Source organism: Pipistrellus hanaki (genome assembly GCF_964339955.1).
Source record: "Pipistrellus hanaki genome assembly, chromosome: 9".
NCBI lineage: Eukaryota > Metazoa > Chordata > Mammalia > Chiroptera > Vespertilionidae > Pipistrellus > Pipistrellus hanaki.
Genome location: NC_140511.1, coordinates 79,275,143 through 79,296,514, shown reverse-complemented (window position 1 = coordinate 79,296,514; position 21,372 = coordinate 79,275,143). Strand labels below are relative to the sequence as shown.

General features: G+C 65.7%; 3 protein-coding genes across 14 annotated transcripts; all 3 read right to left on the bottom strand.

Annotated features, from left to right (window-relative positions):
* Nucleotides 1-13: 13 nt before the first annotated feature.
* Nucleotides 14-14,794, bottom strand: EHBP1L1 (EH domain binding protein 1 like 1). Of its 12 annotated transcripts, none has more exons than XM_084894803.1 (21): nt 14,438-14,791; nt 12,069-12,126; nt 11,770-11,865; nt 11,405-11,458; nt 11,141-11,319; nt 10,920-11,062; nt 10,460-10,495; nt 10,307-10,372; nt 10,059-10,221; nt 8,514-9,909; nt 7,887-8,441; nt 7,281-7,438; nt 7,148-7,196; nt 6,142-6,741; nt 2,527-2,584; nt 2,357-2,412; nt 2,143-2,266; nt 1,827-1,926; nt 827-900; nt 639-753; nt 14-356 (listed from the first exon to the last, which is right to left on the bottom strand). In XM_084894803.1, exons 1-21 carry the CDS (start codon nt 14,539-14,541, stop codon nt 257-259), a joined length of 4,284 nt encoding a protein of 1,427 aa, XP_084750929.1. In that variant the 5' UTR covers nt 14,542-14,791; the 3' UTR covers nt 14-256. The 12 variants fall into 12 exon arrangements, with proteins under 12 accessions (XP_084750929.1, XP_084750931.1, XP_084750932.1 ...); XM_084894805.1 differs by having other exon boundaries at nt 7,887-8,054; nt 9,228-9,909; nt 14,438-14,789; XM_084894806.1 differs by having other exon boundaries at nt 7,887-8,048; nt 9,228-9,909; nt 14,438-14,789.
* A 1,917-nt stretch (nt 14,795-16,711) lies between these two features.
* FAM89B (family with sequence similarity 89 member B) lies at nt 16,712-18,343 on the bottom strand. Its single transcript, XM_084894733.1, has 2 exons — nt 17,899-18,343; nt 16,712-17,507 (listed from the first exon to the last, which is right to left on the bottom strand). The coding sequence occupies exons 1-2, from the start codon at nt 18,196-18,198 to the stop codon at nt 17,229-17,231; spliced, it is 579 nt and encodes a 192-aa protein (XP_084750859.1). The 5' UTR covers nt 18,199-18,343; the 3' UTR covers nt 16,712-17,228.
* Nucleotides 18,344-18,479: 136 nt separating this feature from the next.
* Nucleotides 18,480-20,462, bottom strand: ZNRD2 (zinc ribbon domain containing 2). Its single transcript, XM_084894732.1, has 4 exons — nt 20,209-20,462; nt 19,963-20,114; nt 19,747-19,831; nt 18,480-19,352 (listed from the first exon to the last, which is right to left on the bottom strand). Exons 1-4 carry the CDS (start codon nt 20,225-20,227, stop codon nt 19,009-19,011), a joined length of 600 nt encoding a protein of 199 aa, XP_084750858.1. The 5' UTR covers nt 20,228-20,462; the 3' UTR covers nt 18,480-19,008.
* Nucleotides 20,463-21,372: the final 910 nt, after the last annotated feature.

The window sequence follows — 21,372 nt, the reverse complement described above, 5'->3', positions numbered from 1 at the left end:
AGAGAGCCGTGCAGCGAGCCTCGTCCAACTTTATTGCTCGCGGGGCGCGGGGCCGGGGCGCGGGTGGCCACCGGGCCCGCCCCGCGGACACACTCACTCACAGACAAAATAAATAGGCCGGGCGCCCTCCCTCCCCGACCGAGGCCGCCCGAGCCTCCGGGGAAGGAGCCTCCGGAGAAGGAGCCACAGCGCCCCCTGCAGGCGGCGCGGCAGGGGAGGCCGCGGCGATGGGGACGGGACGCGGGCTCCGCGGGGCTCAGCTCAGCGCACAGCGTTCGCGCCGGCTCAGCTGCCGGGTCAGCTTGCGGCGCCGCTGCTCCAGGCCGCGCTCCAGGCGCTCGTCCTCCTCCAGGGCGCTGCGGGGGGACGGGGGTCAGCCCGCGGCCGTGCCGGCGCTGGGGGTGCGCGCCCCGGCCCTCCCGCCCCGCGCCCCGCGCCCCGCGCCCCGCGCCCCGCGCCCCGCGCCCCGCGCCCCGCGCCCCGCGCCCCGCGCCCCGCGCCCCGCGCCCCGCGCCCCGCGCCCCGCGCCCCGCGCCCCGCGCCCCGCGCCCCGCGCCCTCCCCGCTCACCGTTCCCGCGCCCCGCCGCCCCGCCGCCTCGCGCCCCGCCGCCCCGCCGCCCCGCGCCCCGCCACTCACATCCGCTCCTTGTGGTCCAGGTCCCGGACCAGCTCGTCGCGCTGGTTCACCAGCGACACCAGCTCCTCCAGCAGGAGCTGCTCGCGGTGCTTCTGCGCCGCCGTCTTCAGCCAGTCTGCGGGCGGGAGGCGGGTCAGGAGGCCCGGCCGCGGCCCGCCCTCCACCCCGCCCTCCGGCCCGTCTCCCACCTTCGATGGCCAGCATGGCCCGCAGCTCCCGGCTCAGCAGCTCGAACCTCCGCTCCAAGTCCTGCTCCTCGATGCTGGGAGGCGAGGTGACGGGTGCCGGGTCAGGGGAGGGGACGGAGAGCCACTCCCTGGCCCCCATCCGCCGCACCACCAGGTCCGAGGACTGGGCTGGGGGCAGAGCTGTCTCCTGGAGTCAGCCCTCTCCTTTGTCCCAACTGTCCCCCAGTTGTTGGAAGTTTATATTGTCTCCTCCCATCCCCCACCCCTTTTTAATTATTGATTTGAGAGAGAGAAACATTGATATTGTTGTTCCACTTACATATGCATTCATTGGTTGCTTCTTGTATGTGCCCTGACCAGAGATCAAACCTGCATCCTGGCCTACGGGGATGACTTTCTAACCACTGCGCTACCCGGCCAGGGTGCCCCACCCCTTTTCAAAATATAAAACAGCCCTGTGTGTTGCTCGGAGAGCATTGCTCCCTGCACTGAATGGTGGTGGGTTCAATCCCAGTTGGGAGACAGATGGATGTATCTCCCTCTCTTATCTCTCCCCCTAGAACCCATGAAAAAATCACTTCCTCTGCAGCCCAGCGGGATTATCTGCATGGACATTACTCATAAACAGCAGGTATTAAACTTATTCTGAAAAATCCAAAATGCAGGACGACAAAGGCGATTATGGCCAGAGCGGCTCCTCTGATGCCACTGGGACACCAGCTCAGTCTCGCTGGGCCTGTTTCCTGACTGTAAAGGAACAGGGTCAACCCGGGGCCTCCGCCCCCACCTGTCTGCACCACATTTCTCTCTCATTAGTACAATTAGCACCAATTTAAGAGGCACACACTTTAAACAGGAAATTGGGGGATAAGATGGCTGAGCAATTTTTCAAAAAGATCTTCAGAGAAGAAGGCAGTGAGTCGCCCTAATCAAAGGAGCAAAGCCCCTCTGCTCTGGGCCGTGGGCGGCGGGGGCCGGGGCCGGCAGGGGCCGCACTCACAGCAGCTGCAGCTGGTCCTGCCTCCGGATGAGAGCGTTCTTCTTGTTGACCAGCGTGAACCACTCCTGGATCAGCACCTCCTCCTGCAGCTTGTTGGCACCTGCATTGGGCCGACAGTCACCGGCCTGCCCTGGACCCGGGGTTCCCTCATGGCATCCCAGAAGCCAGAGTGCGCCCAGCGAGCTGCTTCCCGGCGCAGGGCCTCAGGGTGCCAGCTGTCAGTGGGGCTGTGAGCCCGGTCTCGCCTCCCCCAGCTCCCCCAGGCCGGGAAGGGCTGCAGGGGGCCGGCGCTGGGGCGTGGACTCCAGACGCCCACCTGATGCCATGAGGCTCCTCAGCTGCGTCTCCACCTCAGCCGCCCGCCCGTCGATCTGCCTCTGCTCCTGCTCCAGGGCCTGCAGCTCCGCGCACACGTACTGGCTGGTGTCCTGGAACCGTTGCTGGGGAAAGGGAGGGGGCCAGGGTGGGTTCCCCTAGGCCCTGCCGAGGGAGTGCCCGCTCGCCAGCCCTCCCGCCTCCGCCCGCCTTACCAGCCCGGCCTCCTCCCCGGGGCCTGGGGCCGGCTCCTCCGCGGGGGGCCCGCCACCTGCAGACAGAGACCAGGCTGAGGCACCCCCAGCCAAACCCGCCCAGGAGGCCCCCAGCGCAGGGTCCCTGAGCAGCTTGGGCTGGGCTGGGTCCGCCCCTCCAAACTACTCACCGGGGGGCTGCTGGGGGGCCGGGGCTGGGGGTGGGCTGGGGGCAGGGCTGGGGCCTTCCTGTGGAGGAAGGAGACGGTGAGGGCTCGGAGGGGCCCAGCCAGAGCCTTACACACGCAGTTCCATCCCTGCCCACCCGGCTGTGTCTCCGGTCCTGCTCACACAGCTCCTCTAGGAGGATGCCTCCCCAGAGGAAGGAGGCCTTCTCCTCCCGGCCCTCGGTCCCGGCCAGTCCACTCTCTGAGCCTCACAGAGCACTGCTGAGAGTCAGGGGCGAAAGGCTGCGAGGGGCCAGCTGGAGCCCCTTCTTCCCCCACTGCCCCTCTTCCACGGAGCTCCCCCCTCAGGCCACTCTGACTCCTGGCATCCCCGTCATGGCCAGGGCCCCACACAGGGACAGCACCTCCACCTACTGACCAAAAGGGGGTGCTCTCCTGTTACCAATGTCTAGGCCGGGAGCAGCCCCGCGGCACACACCCCTCAGGACAGGAAAGCTGCCTGGAACCACCATCTTAGACTGGAGGGCAGGACTGGCCCCTGATGTGCCCCACCCCTGGCGAATCCCAGGGACTGGCCTGGGGGCCCCCAACTTTCAGCTCAGCTGACAGCCAGGCCCCATTGTTGGTTCCCCACTGTCCACCCCACCCTGCACCCCTCTGAGAAGGAGTCCCAGACACCCCTTGCTCAGGTGCCACTTCTCTGGCCGGAGTCAGAGTGGACTCCGCACCAGCTGCTCCCCGTGCCCCGCCTGTAACACCCTCAGGCACACCGAAGGTCTTCCTGACCCTCCGCCTCTCCAGCCACAACCCCAGCCTCCACTCCCACCACCCTGACCCCTCCCAGGGCCCCCCTCCAGCTGCAGTCATGGGCTTCACTTCCCCAAGCAGCTTCCTCAGCCTGGAGTCAACTTGACCTTCACAACCCGGCTCAGCTCCACCCCCTCCAGAAGCCCCTTCGGGCTGCCGTACCACTTCCTGCTTCCTTCTTGGCCCTCCATGCCTCCGGAGCGCCCCCTGAGCCCCAGGCTGGGCAGATGCTTCCCCCATCATAGCCCCCCCACCCCATCGTGCTGTCAGTTCCCCGTGTCTCCCCGGCCAGAGGCAGCCCCTGCAGACAGGGTGGGCCCAGAGCACGCCCTCAGAGCACACGGATTACCGTAAAGCATTATTATATTATCATTAAAGAATAGCTGACATTGACTCAGCGTTCATACCCTGGGCACTCTGCCTGCATTCGCTCATTTAGTTCCCCAACAACCCCGAGAGGCAGGCACGACTGCTCTGCCCACTTTACAGATGAGGAAACTGAGGGTCACAGGTGAGGCTCATACAGAGCCTGGCCGAGGGCCCAGGGATGCTAAGCCAAAGGCTTGTTCGCAGCGTGGCCACCGATTGGCTGCTTGCCTCTAGGCCAGTGGTCGGCACACTCACTGTCAGCAGAGACAAATATCAACAGCACAACGACTGAAATTTCCTTTGAGAGCCAAATGTTTTTAACTTAAACTCCTTCTCACGCCACTTCTTCCAAATAGACTCGCCCAGGCCGTGGTATTTTGTGGAAGAGCCACATTCAAGGGGCCAAAGAGCCGCATGTGGCTCTCGAGCCGCAGTTTGCCGACCACGGCTCTAGGCTGAACAGAACCCCTGGGCCTCTGTTCGTGCTCCTGAATGTCCAATGGGAAGAAATCCCAGCCCTGTGTAACCTGGAGCTGCAGGCTCCAGACAGACTCCCTTTTCAGAGACCCCTGGGGGGTTCCCAGGCCTTTGCCTCTCTGGTCAGGGCAGGGGCTTTCCCCGGTCACACAGCCAGTAGTGCTGGCCCAGAGGAGGCCACCCTTCAGGCTCAGGAGCCGGGTTCACACCCTTTGCCTCTTTCACCATCGCCCTGAGCCTCACTGTTCCCACCTGCGAAATGGGCTAGTCATTCCCCCAGGAAGGGGCACAGTGAGGAGTCACATGGGTGTGGAGGCAAGAGCTCACCAGCAGCAGGCAGGGGCAGGACAGCGCAGAAACCCAACCTCAGCAGCCGCCGAGCTTACTCACAGCAGCGCTGGTGGCAACTCCAGCACTTCCTCCTGTCTGCCCAGACCCCCCTCCTACACCCCGTGTGCGGCCCCTGCTCCCTGCTCCCGGAAGCCCTGCTGCCCGGCACCGGGCACCCTGCCCTCCTCAGGGCACTGCTGCGGCCCCACCCCAGCCTCAGGGCGCGGCCTTCATCCTCCTCCAGGACACGGGAGCGCCCCAGGGCGAGGCCCCAGACATGCCCCCTCTCACACGGAGGCGTGGGGGATGGGCGCGGCCCGAGGAGACGCCCTCTCGCCCATCGGCCCAATGTCTCCTGTGGGACAAGAACCGGAAGAGGCCTGGCTGGGAAGGACCAGGAGACTGTAGGATGAAGTCTCCCTCTATTTTTTTATATTTTGATTAATTTCGGAGAGGAAGGGAGAGGGAGAGAGGATAGGAACATCACCAATGAGAGAGAACCATTGATTGGCTGCCTCCTGGCCCATAGGTAGGTAGACGCTCAACCACTGAGCTACGCCACTGGGAAGCCATTAGCAAGGCTGTGCCCAGAGGCCAGTAGACTGGCCAGGCCGGCGGCTGTGTCCCTCTGACTCCTGTCAATCACACCTCCTGGGGCTCCCTGTCTCTCCTCAGGGCTCAGGGCTGTGCCTCTGACCCTGCCCTCAAGGCTTCTGCTCCCCCCCCCCCCCCCCCCCCGCTGCCTCACCCCCACCTGCGGACCTGACCCCAGAAGCCTGGCAGTTCCTGCCGCCATGTTTGGCTTGTGCGGGCCCCTCCACTTTAGAAGCACCCCTCCCATCCCCCACCCCACCCCGGAAGCCTGCCGGTCCTATCCGCCTGGCTCAGAAAAGGCTTTCCAGTGTATCCAGTGGTCTGACCACTGCTCCTGCCGTCACAGGCAGGATGGTGTAGCGGGCAGACCGGCTGGAAAGCCCTGGCCTGGACTGCAGTGGCTCGGAGTCAGTCCTTGCGCAACCCCCTGCCCCCTCTGGGACCATCTCTCCTTTAAGATCTGTGGCGACCACGTGACACCCGGCAGACTCTGGCCTGAGACCCGCAGGGGATGAATGGAGTATGGGGTGCCCAGCGGGGTCTCCAGTCTCCAGCCCCCCATCACCACAGAAAGGAGGAAACTGGTTTCCAGTTTAAGGACCCAGGCCAGAGACTCGGTGCTGGGAGGCCCTGAGCGGCCCCGGGGGTACGGACAGCTTGCCCCCAGCCTGCGAGGCGGCGACTGCTACCGGCTGACCCAGGGCCACCTGCAGGGGAAGGAGGGCCCGCCCACTCCAAGGCCACACGGAGTGCTGCCCTGCATGCCCACACCGGGAGCCTCTGGGACTCTCCTTCTGGAGCCCAGGACTCCAGGAGCTGGGTGCCAGCACTTAACCGGCACCAGCAGGCACCCACGCCCCGGCCAGGGCTCTGCCACTGTCGCTGGGCTTCCGGCGGCCCGGCTGGCTCTTCCCTCTGATCGGAGAGGGCCTCCCCGAGCCCCGCGAGTCCCCAACCCCAAACCTCTCCCCGCGCCGGCGCTGCCCTGGGGCACCTGGGGACCCGCCCCCGGCCCCGTGCCCCCGGGGGAGGGGCACTCACCGCGGCCGCGGCGCCGGCGTCCGGGTCTTCGGCGGAGAAGGAGCTGCTGTTCCGCAGCCGCGAGCGGCGCTTCCGGAGCAGGTCGGCGTCCCGCACGTGGGAGAAGGAGCCGTGCGCGCGGGGCGGGGGCACCGGCCCGGCCTCCCCGTTCACCGAGGCCCGGCGCAGCCGCACGGCCCCGGCGGGCGCCGCGGCCCCGTTCACCAGCCCCTCCGCCGGCGGGGCCTCCGCCGAGCGCGCCTCCGGGGCGGCCCCGGGCCCCTGGTCCTCGGAAGCGCCCTCGGGGGCCGCGCCTGCCCCGCGGCTCGCGGGCTCCTGGGGCTCCTCGGGGGCCGGCTCCGCCCGGTGCTCCCGCAGCCGCTGCGCCAGGCCGCTGGCGTCCAGGGCGTCGGGCGGGCCGGCCTGGGCGCTGGCCACCCGGTACTTGCCCGCGCGGCCGCCGCCCTCCAGCTGCACCAGCTGCAGCTCCTGCCCCGTGCAGAAGGCGCGGATCTGGCACAGGTACGTCATGACGATGAGCTTGTCCGGCACCGACAGCAGCACCATGTCCGCCGGCTCCAGCAGCCGCGCCACGCCCAGGGCTGCAAAGCCGTCGAAGGCCTGGGGGCGGAGGGCGCGGGTCAGCGGGGCGGCCCGGTGGGGGCCCGTTGCCCAGCTCCGCTGTGGCACCACCCTGGGCCGCCCAGGCTCCCCACGACCCGCGTGCCAGGGTTTGCCTAGCAACGCCTCCGCTCTCCCATTGGAGGGAGCGTAGCAACAGTGCAACGCTCATGCACCCCAGCAACGGCGCAGGAAGGAGCGGCTCTGGAAAAACCAACTAGTGGAAATACGCTTTAACACCCACACAACGAAACTGTGGGACACCAACAACTTAAATTTTAAAAGGCCAGAAGGATAAAAGGTGGCAGAACTTCCAAAAGCCACCTGATTCCGCTCCTGCAGACATGGTAATGGACCGCAATCCTGGCCCCCCTTCCCGCCAGGCCCTGCTCCCCGCTCCCCTCACCTGCTTGTTGTTCTGCTTGATGTTGAGCGGGTCCAGGGAGGCGTAGTCACTGTGGAGAGAGCTCTGGTCACAGGCTGGTTCGCAGGGCCCCCGCAGGCTCCCCAGGGCCCTCCTACCCCCTCTGGGGGCTCACATCTTGTCGGGGTGGAATCGGTGCAGGATGGCGCAGAAAGCCAAGCCGTTGCGCCAGGATGTAGTAAAGTTGGTGACTCGGACGCCCTGGTAGCCAGCGGTGACTTCCTGGCACCACTCCAGCAGCGACTGGCTGGAGCTGACCGGGCCGGGTGGTGCCTGGGGACACAGGGATGGGGACATGAACAGGCACCCTCTGCCCTTGGGCACAAAACAGCCCCAGCTCTGGGTTTGTAGGAGTCACCAGAGACCACCGGCCAGAGCCTCGGAGCCAGGCAAGAGTTTCCAGCTCTGGGGTCATCAGCCAAAGTCATCTACATGATCTTACCCCCAGGCAAGGTCAGGCAAGATCAGAGGTCACAGCAGCCACACCTCAAGGTCAACCCAGAAAAATCAGCTTAAGGATGTCCCACTCCATGCAGCCCAGGGAAGACGGGGTGGGGGTGGGGGCCAGGGTGTCCCGGAGAGGAGGGGTGAGGGGGCTCCTCGGAGCTGAGCCCGCGCCACCCCACCCCGTCGGCCAGGTGGGTCCATGCAGAGCCGCCGGCAGCTCAGCCCCAGGTTAGTGGGAAGCAGAAGACTGGGCCTCGGCAGCCCCCATCCCTACCTGGCTGCCGGGCAGCCTCCCGTCCTCTTCGGGCTCCTCTGGGGAGGAGGCCCCTGAGGGCCTGGCCACCCCAGCCCCTGCCCCACTGGCCACCTGTGTCTCAGTCAGGCTGGCCTCAGCTTCTCTCCCCTTCTCGGTTCCCAAGACCCCAGCCTCTGCCTCCTGGGCCTCAAAAATACCAGACTGGTTCTCTGGGGGGACTAAAACTTCCGTCTCTGCTTCACAGGCTCCCCACACCCCAGGCTTGGCCTCTGAGATCCCCAAAACCCCAGCCTCCAACTCCTGGACCCTCAAAAGGGCAGGCTCTGCCTCTGAGTCCTGGGACCCTAACGCTCCTCGCTCAGTACCTGGGGCCGTTACCGCCTCCTCACACACGAGGCCGGTCTCTGCCTCCGGGACCCCAGAAACCGAGTTCTCAGCCTCCAAAACGGTGCTTTCTGTCTGCGGAGTCCCCAGTCCCTCAGCCTCTGACATTCCAACCTCTGGCCCTGAGACCCCTGCATCCCCCACCTCTGTCTCCTGGGCCCCTGCTGTCTCAGTCCCCGCCCCTGGGGCCTCTGAACCCCCAATTGCTACCTCCTGGGTCCCTGATATCTCAGCTTCTGTCTCAGTCACCTCCCCTGGGACCCCTGAACCCCCAGCTGCTACCTCCTGGGTCCCCAATATCTCAGCTTCTGCCTCAGTCTCCATCCCTGGGACCCCTGAAGAACCCTCTATGTCTGTTTCTATCTCGGGGACCCTTGAGCCCTCAGCTCTTTTCTCCAGGGTCCCCAGTATCTCTGCCTTTGTTGTCTCAGTCTCAAACCCTGGACCCTCAGAACCTCCTACTTCTGTTTCCTGGGTCCCTCGTACCTCGGATTTTATTGCTGAGACCCCTGACCCTCCCACCTCTGTCTCCTTGGCCCCCGGAATTGCAGGCTCTGCGATCTCCGCTTCTATTCTCAGTACCTCTGAGCCCTCTGTTATCACCTGGGCCCCCAGAATCTCAGTCTCTGCCATCCCAGTCTCCGTTCTCAGAACTCCTGAAGGCCCAGCCTCTGTTCTCTGGGCCTCCAGTTCCTCAGACTCTGCCATCCCAGCGGCTTCCGACTCAAGGACCCCTGAGCTCGCAGCCTCTGTCTCCTGGGCCTCCGACACCTCAGCTTCTGCCGTCCCGCTCTCTGTCTTTGGGAACCCTGACCCCTCTGCTCCTGTCTCCTGGGTCCCCAGAACCTCTGATTCCGTCCTCCCCATCTCTGTCCCCAGGATGCTCAAGACCCCAGTTTCTGCCTCCCAGACCCCCAGATCCCTAGACTCCGCCCCCTGGTCCGCTGTGGGTGGGGCTTCCTGGGACCTGCTCACCTGGGGGCTGGTGCTTGCTGCTCCAACAGAGGGGCCCTGCTCCAGGCCTGTCCCCCCAACACCAGGGGCCCCGCCCCTCACCTCTGCACCCTCTCTCTCCTGGCCTGCAGGTCCCGCTGGGGGTGAGCTCTGGGCAGCAGGAGCCTCATCCTGGGTGCTGACCCCAGACCTCTCCTGAGAGGTGCTCAGAGGAGCCTCAGGCGTTCCCTGCACCCTTGCCTCAGACATCGCCCCTGGAGCCTCTGGTCCCTCAGGGTCCACCTGTCTCATGTCTGACCTCTGCTCAGCATCCACTTGACTAACTTCTGAACTTTCTTCAGCCTCCCCCATTCTGGCCTCTGACCTCTTAGTGTTCACCCCTCTGGGTCCTGACCCCTGCTCACTGTCCACCACACTGGCCTCTGGCCTGTCCCCAACGGTGCCTTCCTCAACCTTGACTGTCTGCTCTCCCAGAGAGTTCCTGCGGCCTCCGTCCTCCATGCCTGCGCGCAGCCTGGCGCCCTGGGCCTCTGTCCCTTCCTGAGGGCTTGCCCGGGCCTGGGTCTCCCCAGCAGAACCCACTCCTGCGGCTCTGGGGGCCTCATCTTTCCCTTGGGGGACTGGGGGCCAGGGGGCATCAGAGCCTTTCCGGAGCCGAGGGGCCGGGACGGGGGCCAGATCCTGGTCTGAGTGTCTTGAGGACCTGAGGAGAGAAGGAGGGGGTGTTGGAGGAGTCTTTTGCCCCCCCCCTCTCAGCCCCGCCCCCGCCCTCAGACTGCCCGGGTGCTGGTAGAGGGTGTGCAGCGTCCTAACTGGTCAGGGCACGGGGGTGGGGCTGTTTCCAAAGCTCACCTTGTCTCCAGCGGGGTTCCGGGGGGCCTTGGGGCTCCAGGCCCCACCTGGCCCCCAACTACAGTAGCTGGTTCTGACCCCTGGCCCCGGGAGGCCCTGGCGGGGGGCACAGGGACACTCACAGGGGCTGGGCTGGCATCCTTGGTACCCGGAGGGCTGGCACCTGGGGAAGGAGGAGGGAGGGGGTGCTGAGGCCTGGGCCCATGACTGGAGGCCCAGGCCCCATCCAGCCCCAGTCTGGGCCTCACCTGCCTGCCGGGGCTGTGCTCGGCCCTCCTCCTCCTCACACAGTGTCTTCAGCTCTCGAGGGGGATCTGGGGGAGGGTTTGGAGGGGCAGGTTCAGCTCAAGGCAGAGCCCCGAAGGTCTGACCCCCTCCCTCCAACTGGAGGCTGGGCCTACCTGGGAGCCGCCCCGGCCTCAGGGCGCCGCCCCGGCCTGCGAGAAGAGACAGGCCCGAGAATGCAGAGAAGAGAGAGAACAGGAGGACAGACAGGAAAAAAGCCTCAATAAGCTAAAGGGAGGGATGCGGAAGCTGTGACGGGCAGAAGCGGGGGTGGTGAGAGTGGTGAGGGTGCCCTCTCTGCACCTTGGGCACAGTTATAGGACAAGGACAAGGTGGGGGAGGCACCCAGGCAGGTGGAGAGGGCCAGGACATCCTGCAGGTCAGCCAAGGCCCCAGGCCCCACAGGAGCGGGGGCCCAGTTTGGACAACCAGGGTGGCAGGGCAGAGCGGCCTGGGCGATTGTGAGCTCCATCACTGGCGTGCACCAGCTGCCCCTGCCCCACAGGGCAAGTGGCTCCTATGCCCCACCCTCCCTCCGTCTGGGTGGTCAGGCCACGGCCACGGCTGTGAGCCCACCTGGCTGGGGGGCGTGAGCCCGCGCCTCGGGGACCCCTGGGCCGTTAGCCTCCTCCTCGTCACTCTCAGCAAAGTCGTCCAAGTTGCCCACGTCAGTCGGCTTCACGCTCATAAGGCTCGCCAGACTCTGCATGTCATCGTCCCTGGGGGTCAGAGGTCAGGCGTGAGGGCTGGGGTCAGAGGTTGAGGACGAGGGCCGGGGAGGGCGGGCGGGCACTCACGTGGCACGGCCCTCTCGCAGCAGCACCCCCGACAGGGTGAGGCTCAGCTCCGCATGCACCACCTTCACCGACTTGGCCTTCAGCCGCAGCCGCAGCGGGACCTGGGCGGGCACGGGCCCCGCGTGGCGGGCCAGGTCCACCTCGGCCGAGGCCAGCACCTTCCGCTGCCCCTTGGACTCCTGTGGGCGGGGGGGGGGAGGGGGGCGGAGGAATGAGTACAGAGCTGCCCCCGAGCCTCCAGCCCCCAGCCCCCACAGCACTCACATTTTCAATAACAAACGTCCACTCTTTGGCCTCATACTGGTCCACGTGGGGGTCCTGGAAAAGGGAGGCCCCGGTGAGCGCAGGGGCTGCTGGGTAGGGGCAGGGCCGGGAGCAGAGCCTGTGCCGGCTCAGGGGTGTGTGGTCGGGGCCTTCCCGCTTGCTGGTCCATCCTGCCTGGGCTGCCCCGGCTCCTCCTGGTCCCAGCTCTGTCCTACGCCGGCGGCAGGTCATGAACGCCTCCAAGGAGACCTCCTGGCCGCTCCCGCTGAATAGGCAGCCCTGTCCCCGGTCTCACCAGTCCTCCCTGTTTGGATGGACGGCCCGCAGGGGACCCCAGCCCAGCCCCTCCCGGGAGGCAGACTCACCCGGTACAGGGTGATGGAGATGTCCACGTTCTCGGGCACCATCCACACCACGGTGCCCCGGTACGGGTTCTGGATGCCCGGCTGCCAGCTGTGGGCCTGCAAGGAGCAGCCTGAGTCCTCCCCCAGCCGTAATCCTCCCCTCCCCCTCTGCCCTTGCCTTCAACCTTGACGGCATCTTTCTCTCCGTTCTGTGGATTCTGATCCGAACCGGAGCCCAAGACCCCATCAGCCCTCACCCACGTTACCCACACACCCCCGGGCCCACCCCTAGCCTGCACCCCCAGCTCACATCTCCCCACCTTGGAGCAGATGCGCCGGTTCCGCCGGGTCCACACCACCACCAACTTATCCGGCTGCCTGGGAGGGGGGAGGGAAACGGGGGACGCTCAGTCAGGCTACCCAGCTCCTCCATCTCCTCCAGGGTCCTCCCTCTGCCCACACTGCCCTCCCCCAGGAGAGGGCATGGACAGCCCCTTATCTGAAGCCACAGGAGCAGGGCGGGGCTGCTGAGCAGGGCGGGGCCCAGGGCAGAAGGGCAGAGGCCCGGTGTGGCTGGGGGCGGGGGTTATGAAGGCAGGGAGAAGGGACCGCACAGAGAAGCTCAGGAGGACCCGCCAGAGGCCCAGCCAGGCTGTGAAGCCCTTCACTCACACCGTCTGTGAAGCACCTCTCAGGGGCAGAGCAGAGGCAGGACCCCTGGGCTCAGAACAACAAAGGTGGGGGAGTGCTAACCAAGAAGAAAAAGACCTCACGCCGACCTCAGAGGCGGGAGAGAGCCGCGCAAGCGTGTGGTGCCTGCACGGGGTCTCCTGGAGATCGGATGTGGGCGCAGAGCACGTGTGGGGGAGGGACGGGCAGTGTGAGGGCTCCGGGGTCCATTGCAAGTGCAAGGTCCAAGTCTGGGGGGAGGCCCTGAGTCAGAGGAGGGGGCAGGGGTGAGAGGTGGCCAGAGGGTTGGAGGCCCCCCTTGTTTTTAGACACCCTCCCAGGGCCTTCTGTGCCCAGTCCAGGGACCCGGCCTGGGAATCAGCATGCGTCCCACCTCTCACACCCGGAGCCCCGCCCCCAGCTTTGCAGGGTGATGACTCCCGTGAGGGGCCTCCGGGAAGGCCTCCAGGCTCTATCGAAGCTGAGCAGATGTGCAGGGCAGACTCAGAGGGCAGGCAGAGGTGTGAGGAGACAGACAAACCCAGAGGAGAGTCCCCGGTGCAGGGCCCGGTCCCCACACGAGCTCACACCTGGCTGGGCCTGGAGGAAGGGCCCCTTTGGGTGAGAGGGTGGGGACGGCCGAGGGCAGCAAGAGCCTCCTTGCCTGAGCCCAGTCTCCTGCCAGGGCACTGAGTTCACCCAGTGCACTGCCCCTTGGCTCTGGAGTCGGAGCCAAGATGCATGGCTCCTGGTCAGACCCTGAGGATCTGAGGCCTGGAGATAGGGGGGCCAGGAAGGTCACACAGCTGACCCTGAGGCCTCCGGCCTGGAGCCAAGCTCCTTCCCCAACCCCAAACAGCAGCGATGGCCCAGCAGGGGTACCCATGGGGCCTGCCCAGAAAGGGGAAGTGGACAGGGGTGCCCAGGGAGGGCGGGGCCTGGCCGGCAGTCTGACTCAGCTGGGCACGCCCTCCCGGGAGCTTGGACCTGGGCAGGGGCAGCTCCCGAACCTGGCTCAGAAGCCGGAGGCCTGTCTGCCGCTGTGACTCACGCAGTGACATTGCCCACACCTTTGGCCTGCTCTCCGGGACCATGTCTGCTGTCCTCTGGCCTTCCCCGGGGGGCAGAGCCAGAGGCCAGAGTCCCCTCCCCTGCCAGCCGTCTGCCCGGGCCTCGCTGAGCGGGCCGGCCCAGCAAGACCAGGGACATGGCAGCGCCCTAAGGGACCCCAAGTCCCTTCCTGCCCCGCAGCCCTTCCTCTCGGGAGCCTAAATTTAGCCTGGCGGGTAAGATCCCCTCAGCTGTGCCCTAATCCAGCCAAGGCAAGCTGACACCGGTGAGCACATATATTTAGGGTGTGACGCAGGGGCCTCGGCAGCTGGGGAGAACGAGACACCCCCGGTCCTCTGGCCGTCCGGGCCGGGCCCCGGCCCCCCACGTCTCCCCCAACCCCCTACCCTGCCTCCCCAGGCCTTCTCCTCCCGGACCCACAACTTCCGAGGCCCCTTTAAGCCACTCCCGCCTCCCTCCTCATCCCTCCAGCGCTCAGTTTCCCCTTTTAAGGACATGGTGGAGATGAATCCAGCCTCCCGGAGCCCAGGCTGGCTGGGGGGGGGGGGGATTCTGGCTCAACAAGTGGGCAGGGGGAGGGGCAGCATCCTTGTTCCCAGCTGGACTGAGGCCCCTGGAGGCTTCGCCCCAGCCTGGCGCCGCACACCTCGGAGCTGGCCTCCCCGAGCCATCCTCTGGCCAAAACCAGGCCTCCCTTCCCCCAGCCCTGCGCAGCTGAGGGAAGTGCGGGCACAGACAGCCTCAGCGGAAGTCCTGACTCCACTCCCTCAGAGCTCCCCCCCACCCCCTCCAGCTCTGGGGGTCCCACAAGCTGCCAGGGCCCTTCTGGTGTCTGTGCCCGGACAGCAGGGCCAGCCGGGGGCGGGGGCACGTTGGCCCAGCGCTGGGGCCGGTTCCCGGGCTCCGGAGGCCAGAGGGGGTCCCCGCAGCCCGGCCCCGGTGCACTCACCATTTCTTGGTGCACTCCACCACCAGCTCGTGGTAGCAGGCCACGAAGTGGAACTTGGCGGCCCGCTTGCCCACGCGCTGCAGGCGCTTCCACACCGAGGTCATGGCCCCGCCGGCGCGCTCAGAGCCCGGGCTCCCGCTGGCCCGCCGCCGGCCCCGCCCAGGCCCGCATGGCTCCGGGGCTCCGGCGCGCTGCCCGCCCCGTCGGGGCGGAGGTCTGAGGCTCGGACCCGGGCCGCCTGCGCCGGCGGGTCCGGCTGGGACGCGGGGCCGGGGCGTCGGTGCCGGAGCGCGGAGCGGAGCGCGCCGTTTCCTGCAGCCGCACCCCCGTCGGAAGGCGGGCGGGGCTCGGCGGGCGCGGGGCGGGGCGGCCGGGCTTCCGGGGCCTTTCCCCGCCGGGAGGGGGGGGCGGGACTCAGCGCCGCTCGCTGCGCCCCGGGGCGGCGGGGACGCGCTGGCGGGGAGAGGGCACCCCGGGGCCGCCCTCCTCCTGCCCACAGCCCCGCGGGGTGCGCACCGGCAGCCCATTCCCCAGGCGGGGAAACTGAGGCCCAGGAAAGGGAGACTGCTCAGAGCCACAGTGCGAGCCTGGACCGGAGCCAGGCGCACCCATCACTCATCGCCGGCCCCGGAGGAGGAGTCAGGCACCGGGCTGGCGGCTCTGCCGCGGGCAGCATCCGTGTGCCGGGCAGAGCCGGACTCCTGAGCCGTCAGCAGGAGCCAGTCCCAGCACCAGCGAGCGGGGCTGGAGACTCAAACCCCGTCCTCCGGGAGTGCGGGCCCTGAGCAGGCTCTCCCGCCGAGCCCCCGCTCCGCCTGTCAAACAGGCGGAATGACAGCCCCGCCTTCCCCAGGGATGGAGATGTGTCTGTTTACACTGTGAGGTCTGGTGAGGTGGAATCCGTTATCACTAACGGGATGTGTGTTTACTCTCCTCCCCTCGGAAGCCGCCTGTTCACACCTAGATTAGAGCCGCAGCCTACCCGTCCGCCCAGTATGGTAATGAGCCGCGGGTGTCAAGCCCAGTTAGGGAACTGGCCCGGGCATCGCATCGGCCTGTTCCCACCCTGCGGGCCCAGCTCTGAGGTCGGTGCGCGGCCCGAGAACCTGGTGCCTGATAAACACCCACGTCCACAGAATGCCTCCTCTGCGGGAGGACCACTGACTGCCTCCAGGAGGCAAGAACCCCAAAGCCCAAGTGTCCGCTTTGAGGCCTGACCTCTCTTGGTCTCAGACGTGGTGGGGTGGTGCCCAGCCGGCATTGCTCAGTGGTTAGTGACCTATGAACCAGGTCATGGTTTGATTCCTGGTCAGGGCACATGTCTGAGCTGTGGGCTCGATCCACAGTGAGGTGGCAGCCAACCAATGATTCTCTCTCATCACTGATGTTTCTCTCTCTCCCTCTCCCTTCCTCTCTGAAATCAATTATATATATAATATATATATATATATATATATGTATATGTATATGTATGTATGGCTGTGTGTGTGTCTGTATGAAGTTGTGGGGTGTTTGTGTGCATGCGGGAATGAGTACCCACCGTTCCCACCGTCCCCAAGTGCGCAGGCTCCTCTGGCGGGTTTGGCTCCATCCCAGCAGAGTAGGCCTCCATTTCCTGTCTTTTAACTTAAACCCTCAAGGTCCCAAGTGCGGAGGGGCGGGGCCAGGCGGTCTGTGAGACTGAGGAATGGGGGTGTTTGGGACCTTGTCTTATGCACCAAAGCCTGGGGCACTGACCGCCATCGCCCCTTCAGGCCTGTCTGGCTTCTGGGAGACTGGAATGGCGACTTCACCCCGTCTACCTCTGCGGCGCTCTCCTCCACCCACAGCGCACTCAGCTCCCAGGCCCTTCCCAGAAGCGCCTTCCCCTCTCCCTCCGAGGGGCCCCTTGGCGGCCCGGAGCTCCGGCCCACCCATTTCCTGTGCTGCTCCAGCTCCGCCCCCCCTCCACTGGGGTGGAAAATTTCTCTCCTGAAGATGGGCGGCTCCTTCTCCTTCCCTCCAGGCCGGCCAGGAAGGCCCAGTGAGCGGGGAAGGCTGGGCGCCCAGGCCTCCGGCCAGAGAGGGGAAGTGACTCGCCCGCAGACACACAACCGCGGGACAGGCCAGGCCAACTCGGAAGGCTCCCCATCGCCTGGGGGAGGATTCGCACGCCGCCGCCGCCAAGCCGTTTCCCACCCAGGGTCCTGGCGCCACCTGCCGGCGGAGCTCGGGACCGCACTGGCCAGAAACCGCTATCTTCCCGCCCCGGAACCAAGCAGTCAGAGCACCAGGAACGATGAGAGTATTTATTTATCTATGGCCAAGGGGGTTGGCCCCTAAACTTAAATGCCCTGCAGAGTCTTGGCCCTCCAGGCCGTGGGCGGGTGCAGGATTGGGTCCTGGAGCCCTTGTGGAGGGCAGTGGAACCCAGGGACAGAGGTGGCATGCCCCTGAGCCAGCAGCTGCCAACAGCAGCAGCAGGGGAAAGGGAGATGGGAGCCAGATACTCATCCCAATCCCAGAGACGCCAAGGGAGAGCAAGATGCTTTGGGCCCGCTGACAGGCGGAGCTGGCTAAGCTGAGGTGCGTACATGTGGAGAAGTGGAGGCCAGTGCCATGGGCAGAGGCTGTAGCCCAGGTGCCTGCCCCAGGGCCAGCCAACCCGAGACAGAGGAGGCTGGCAGCTGTGCCTCTGAGGGGTGGAGTGAGGTGGCATGGGGGAAAGCAGGCACCAGAGTCTGAGTACTTGTTGGGGGGAAGTTTCTGAGCCTTTTGCATGGTACATGCCCCCCCCCCCTCCCCCAGCTCTTCAGAGGTTGATGTGGAAGGCATCTTGCAGCCACTGGTCACGGGCATTGTGCGTCTGGGGCACGGTGAGGGGAGGCGGGTCTGGGGGCAGGCTGGCATCAGGAGGCTCGTCGTCATCAGACAGGCCAGCATCAGGTGGGTAGGAGCTGTCTGAATGCAGGGAGGAGGACAGGTCCTGGCACAGGCTCAAGTCTTGGCACAGGTGCTTGTAGTCCTGGATAGACTCGTACAGGCCCCACAGCTGGCACAGCAGGGACATGTCCAACTGCCGCAGCCCCACCTGCAAAACACTGAGGGTGGGCTGGGGTTGGGGTCCAGGCCGCCCTCAGCCCGGCCACAGCCCTCGCCGTCTCCCCACACTGAGTGAGAATGTCTGTGGACACAGACACCACCTGCAAGCTGTGACTCTTTAGCAAGTCACGAACCCACATCTGTAAGGCCGGAATGAAATCCGAGGAAAGCGTTTAAAAACACGTGGAACTACTGCCATAAAGGTAACTGCTTACCGTTAGCCTATCCCTTCTGACCCGCCGGCCCCTGCATGTCCGGAGCCCCGGGCCAGCTTCCGCGCTCTGCACCCCACCCCGCCCCACCCCACCCACCCCGGACTCTCCTATCCCGCAGCAGCACCCACCCCTCTCCCACCCGAACCCCGGCCCGGCCGCGCTCACCATCTCTTTGCGCAGCGCCGCCAGAGCCGAGTCCAGGTTGACCGGGCGCCGCGGGCCGGGGGCGCCGGCGGCGGGGCCGGCGTTGGCAGCGCCCGGGGCGCCGCGGGGCCCGTCCGGGACGCGGGACGCGCGGCTCAGCTCGTCGTGGATGCGGCTGCGCTGGCTGTAGACGCGCTCCAGCTCCCGCCACGAGCCGCCGCTGGCGTTCAGGAGCCCGCTGAGGCCGCGCGGCAGCGGCGGGAGCCCGGCCAGCGCGCAGCCCGCGCCGCCCGGCGCCTCGGCCGAGGGCAGCCCGTTCATGGCCGGCCGGCGCGCTCCGCTCCGCGTCCGCCGGCTGCCGCCCTCGGGCCCGCACCCCGGGCCGCACCGGCCGAGCCCAGCGCCGCAGGCCGCGCTTTGTTCCTTCCCAGAGGCCTCCGGCCCCGCCCCAGGCCCGCCCCCTGCGCGTGGGCGGGGCCTCTCTTAAAGGGGCGGCGGCGGCGGGCCGAGCTCCCCTCCCCCTGTGCAGGGAAAGCGGAGTGAAGGGAATGGGTGACAGAGGGAGGCAGAAAGTGGGGAGGGAAGAGACCAAAAGCGGCGGCCACGGTTCACTCAGTCCTTTATGCTCCCCCAACACTGTTTCATTGTCCGGCCCAATTATAACTCCCAAGGAAGGGGATCTAAGGGGGGTCAGGAGGCCGGGGTAAATCCATCCCTGGTCCCTAGCGTGCAGCCTGGGGCCTGTGAGTGTCTGAGTGCCCGGCTGGGCAGGAAAGAAGCTACCAAGGGGACAGGAATCCCTGTCTCACTGAAGGGGAAGGAGCACGGGTGGCTCAGGCGGCTAGGGGTGCTGCAGAGGCCCAGCCCTCCTGTTCCTGACTTCCAGGAGGCAACTATCCCAGAGTCCTCTCCCTCCCTGTCACCCCCCCCCCCTCCGAGTGGGGAAAATGAGCAGAAACAAGCCCAACTCACGTCTTGGGGCATCAAGGAGAAGAGGTAGTGGGAGGGAGAGGCCTAAAGCAGGAGCAAGGTGAGAGCCGCTGGGGCTGGCATGCACTCAGAACCACGGGAAGAACAAACCACACAAGAGGAACAGCTGTTTTTCTAGCGGGTTTTTCTCAAGCGGGTCTCTCAGTGTTGCAGCTGCTGCAGGCTTTGCAGGGCTTCAGCACAAGCCCGGATGAGGCCACACAGCTGGATGCTGGCCTCCAGGGAGGTGCTGGAGCCCAATTCGGCCGAGGCCCAGGCCAGCTTCTGCAGGAGGGCCTCCCGGGTGCTGGCCATGACGTCTGCATTTGGAGGCCCAGCAGGAGGGGCCGGCCCCTGGGCTGCCTTGAGCCCTGCCGCAGCTCCCTCACAGTGCTCTGGGCGGGGTACTGGGGGCTGAGGGGCGGGCCGAGTGCCTGAGGGGGGGTCCGGGGCAGAGGCGAGCTGTTGCTCCCGAGCTTGGGAGAGGGCAGCCTGGGCATTCAGAGCTAAAAGAGGAGAAACCGAGTAGAATGGTCAGGATGCCCCGCCCACCTCGGCCCTGAGCCACCTCCCACCTCTCTACTGCTCTGCTCTGTCCGTGCTTCAGATGTATTCCCTGCCGCTGGATAGGGCAACTCATTCGTTTGCTTTTTCTATCCTATTTACGCATGTCCTGGACTCATCTGTCTCGTCAGGACTATCGCTCCTGGAGCTGGGACCCTCCCTTGTGTCTGGCCCACAGCAATGCTCATCGCTCTTACTGAATGGATGCTCCTTACGGAGCTAAAAGGGAAAGCGCCTCACCTCCGTCCCACCCAAGGCCGCCACTGTCCCCTCCCAGCACTGCGGCCCCAGGGTTCTATCACCACGCTTCTCCACCCGGCATGCGCAGCCCCTCACCCGGATTGTCCTTATCCACGTCTGAATCGAGCTCCTGACAAGCCACGCAGTAGATCTGCCGCTGTTTGTTTTGGAGGAGGATGGTCTATGGGTCAGAAAGCACAGGGGCGGGGGTGAGACGCCAGGCAATAGGGGCCGGAGAGGCGATGCTGGGGAAGGGCCGTGCGGCCTGGTCTGCGCCCCATCCCTGCTCCCGCACTCCGAGTCCGTCCTCACCCCACAGTCCGCGCACGTGTCGCCCAGCATGCGGTAGCCACGCAGCAGGTAATCGCCCATGAGCGAGGAGATGCGGTTCTGCCGCTCCCGCCGAGCTTGCAGCACCTTCGTCTCCGCTTCGGTCGGAGGCTCCCAGGAGAAATCGTCGACTTCTGGGGAAAGAAAGGCACAAGGGGCCTGGTGTTCTCGCCGGAGCAGGGGGCCCCCGGACCCCGCGGCCGCGGACCCCGCAGCTCAAGCCCTCACCTGCACCGTTCAGGGCCATGTTGCCGTTGTCGCCGCTCGGCTCAATGGAAGTGACGCACCGGCAGAGCGCCGGTCCCCGGCTCCGCCCCCTCCGTGTGGGCAGGGGACGAGGGCGGAAATGACGCCCAGAGGCTTCCCGGAAGTCCCGACGCCCCGAGTGAGGCGAGTCTGCTGTAGCCCACCCGGCGCCGTTCCCCGACGGGAACCCAGGAGGCGGGACTTCCCCGCGGTGACTCCGCTCCTTCGCGGCGCACGGGAGTGACTGCGCAGGCGCCGTCCTGCGCGCCGGCTCCGCCCCCGGGGTTTCCCTTTCCGCACTGGCGGGTCCCTGGACGGGCGCGGCCGTGGCGTCACCGCTACGACACCGTCGCTTCTGGCCCACGGGCCCTGGCCCGCGCGTGGAGCCTTTTCAGGCCTCAGTACTTATCCCTTCAGCCTGCAAGGCGGGCCAGCAGGCACCATTCCCACGTTCCATTCCGTTCAGCCTGTTTGCATGTTTGGTGCCTCGGTCTCTCCAGCCCCTACCCACCCTCAGGCCCGGGACTGATAGCAGAGTCAGCTCCTAACTTTTATTTTTTTTTTTTAAGTTAAGCCCTCAAAAAGTCTGGTGCGTAAAACACTGCACTGGGCATGCGCAGTTCCGGGAGCGGCCACAGCTGCGGGGTGCAGGGCTTGTTTCCCGTGTGGGTAACCATTATGCCTTTCTTGGGTCGGTTGCTATTAAAATCACTCGTGCTCCCTAACATTGGTCTTGGTGATTGTTTTCTATTTTCTCTGTCCTTTTCCATACACGTCCGAAGCCAAGTGGGACAGGCAGATGCGCAGGCCATCCCATAATCTCATCTGCAGCCTCCTCCTTTAGTTGGACAGCACAAGCTTCTGCAATAAACCTGAAGACTGAGTGCCCTCCCAGCCCCATCTTCTTTTATATATATATATATATATATATATATATATATATATATATATATATATATATTATTAAGTTTTTATAGAGAGGAAGGGAGATGTGCCCTACTGGGGATGTGCCCACAACCAAGGTCCATGCCCTTGACTGGAATCGAACCTGGGACCCTTCAATCTGCAGGCCAGTGCTCTATCCACTGAGCCAAACCAGTTAGGGCCCCATCTTCTTATACAAACGTTGGAGCTGCCATTTTGCCC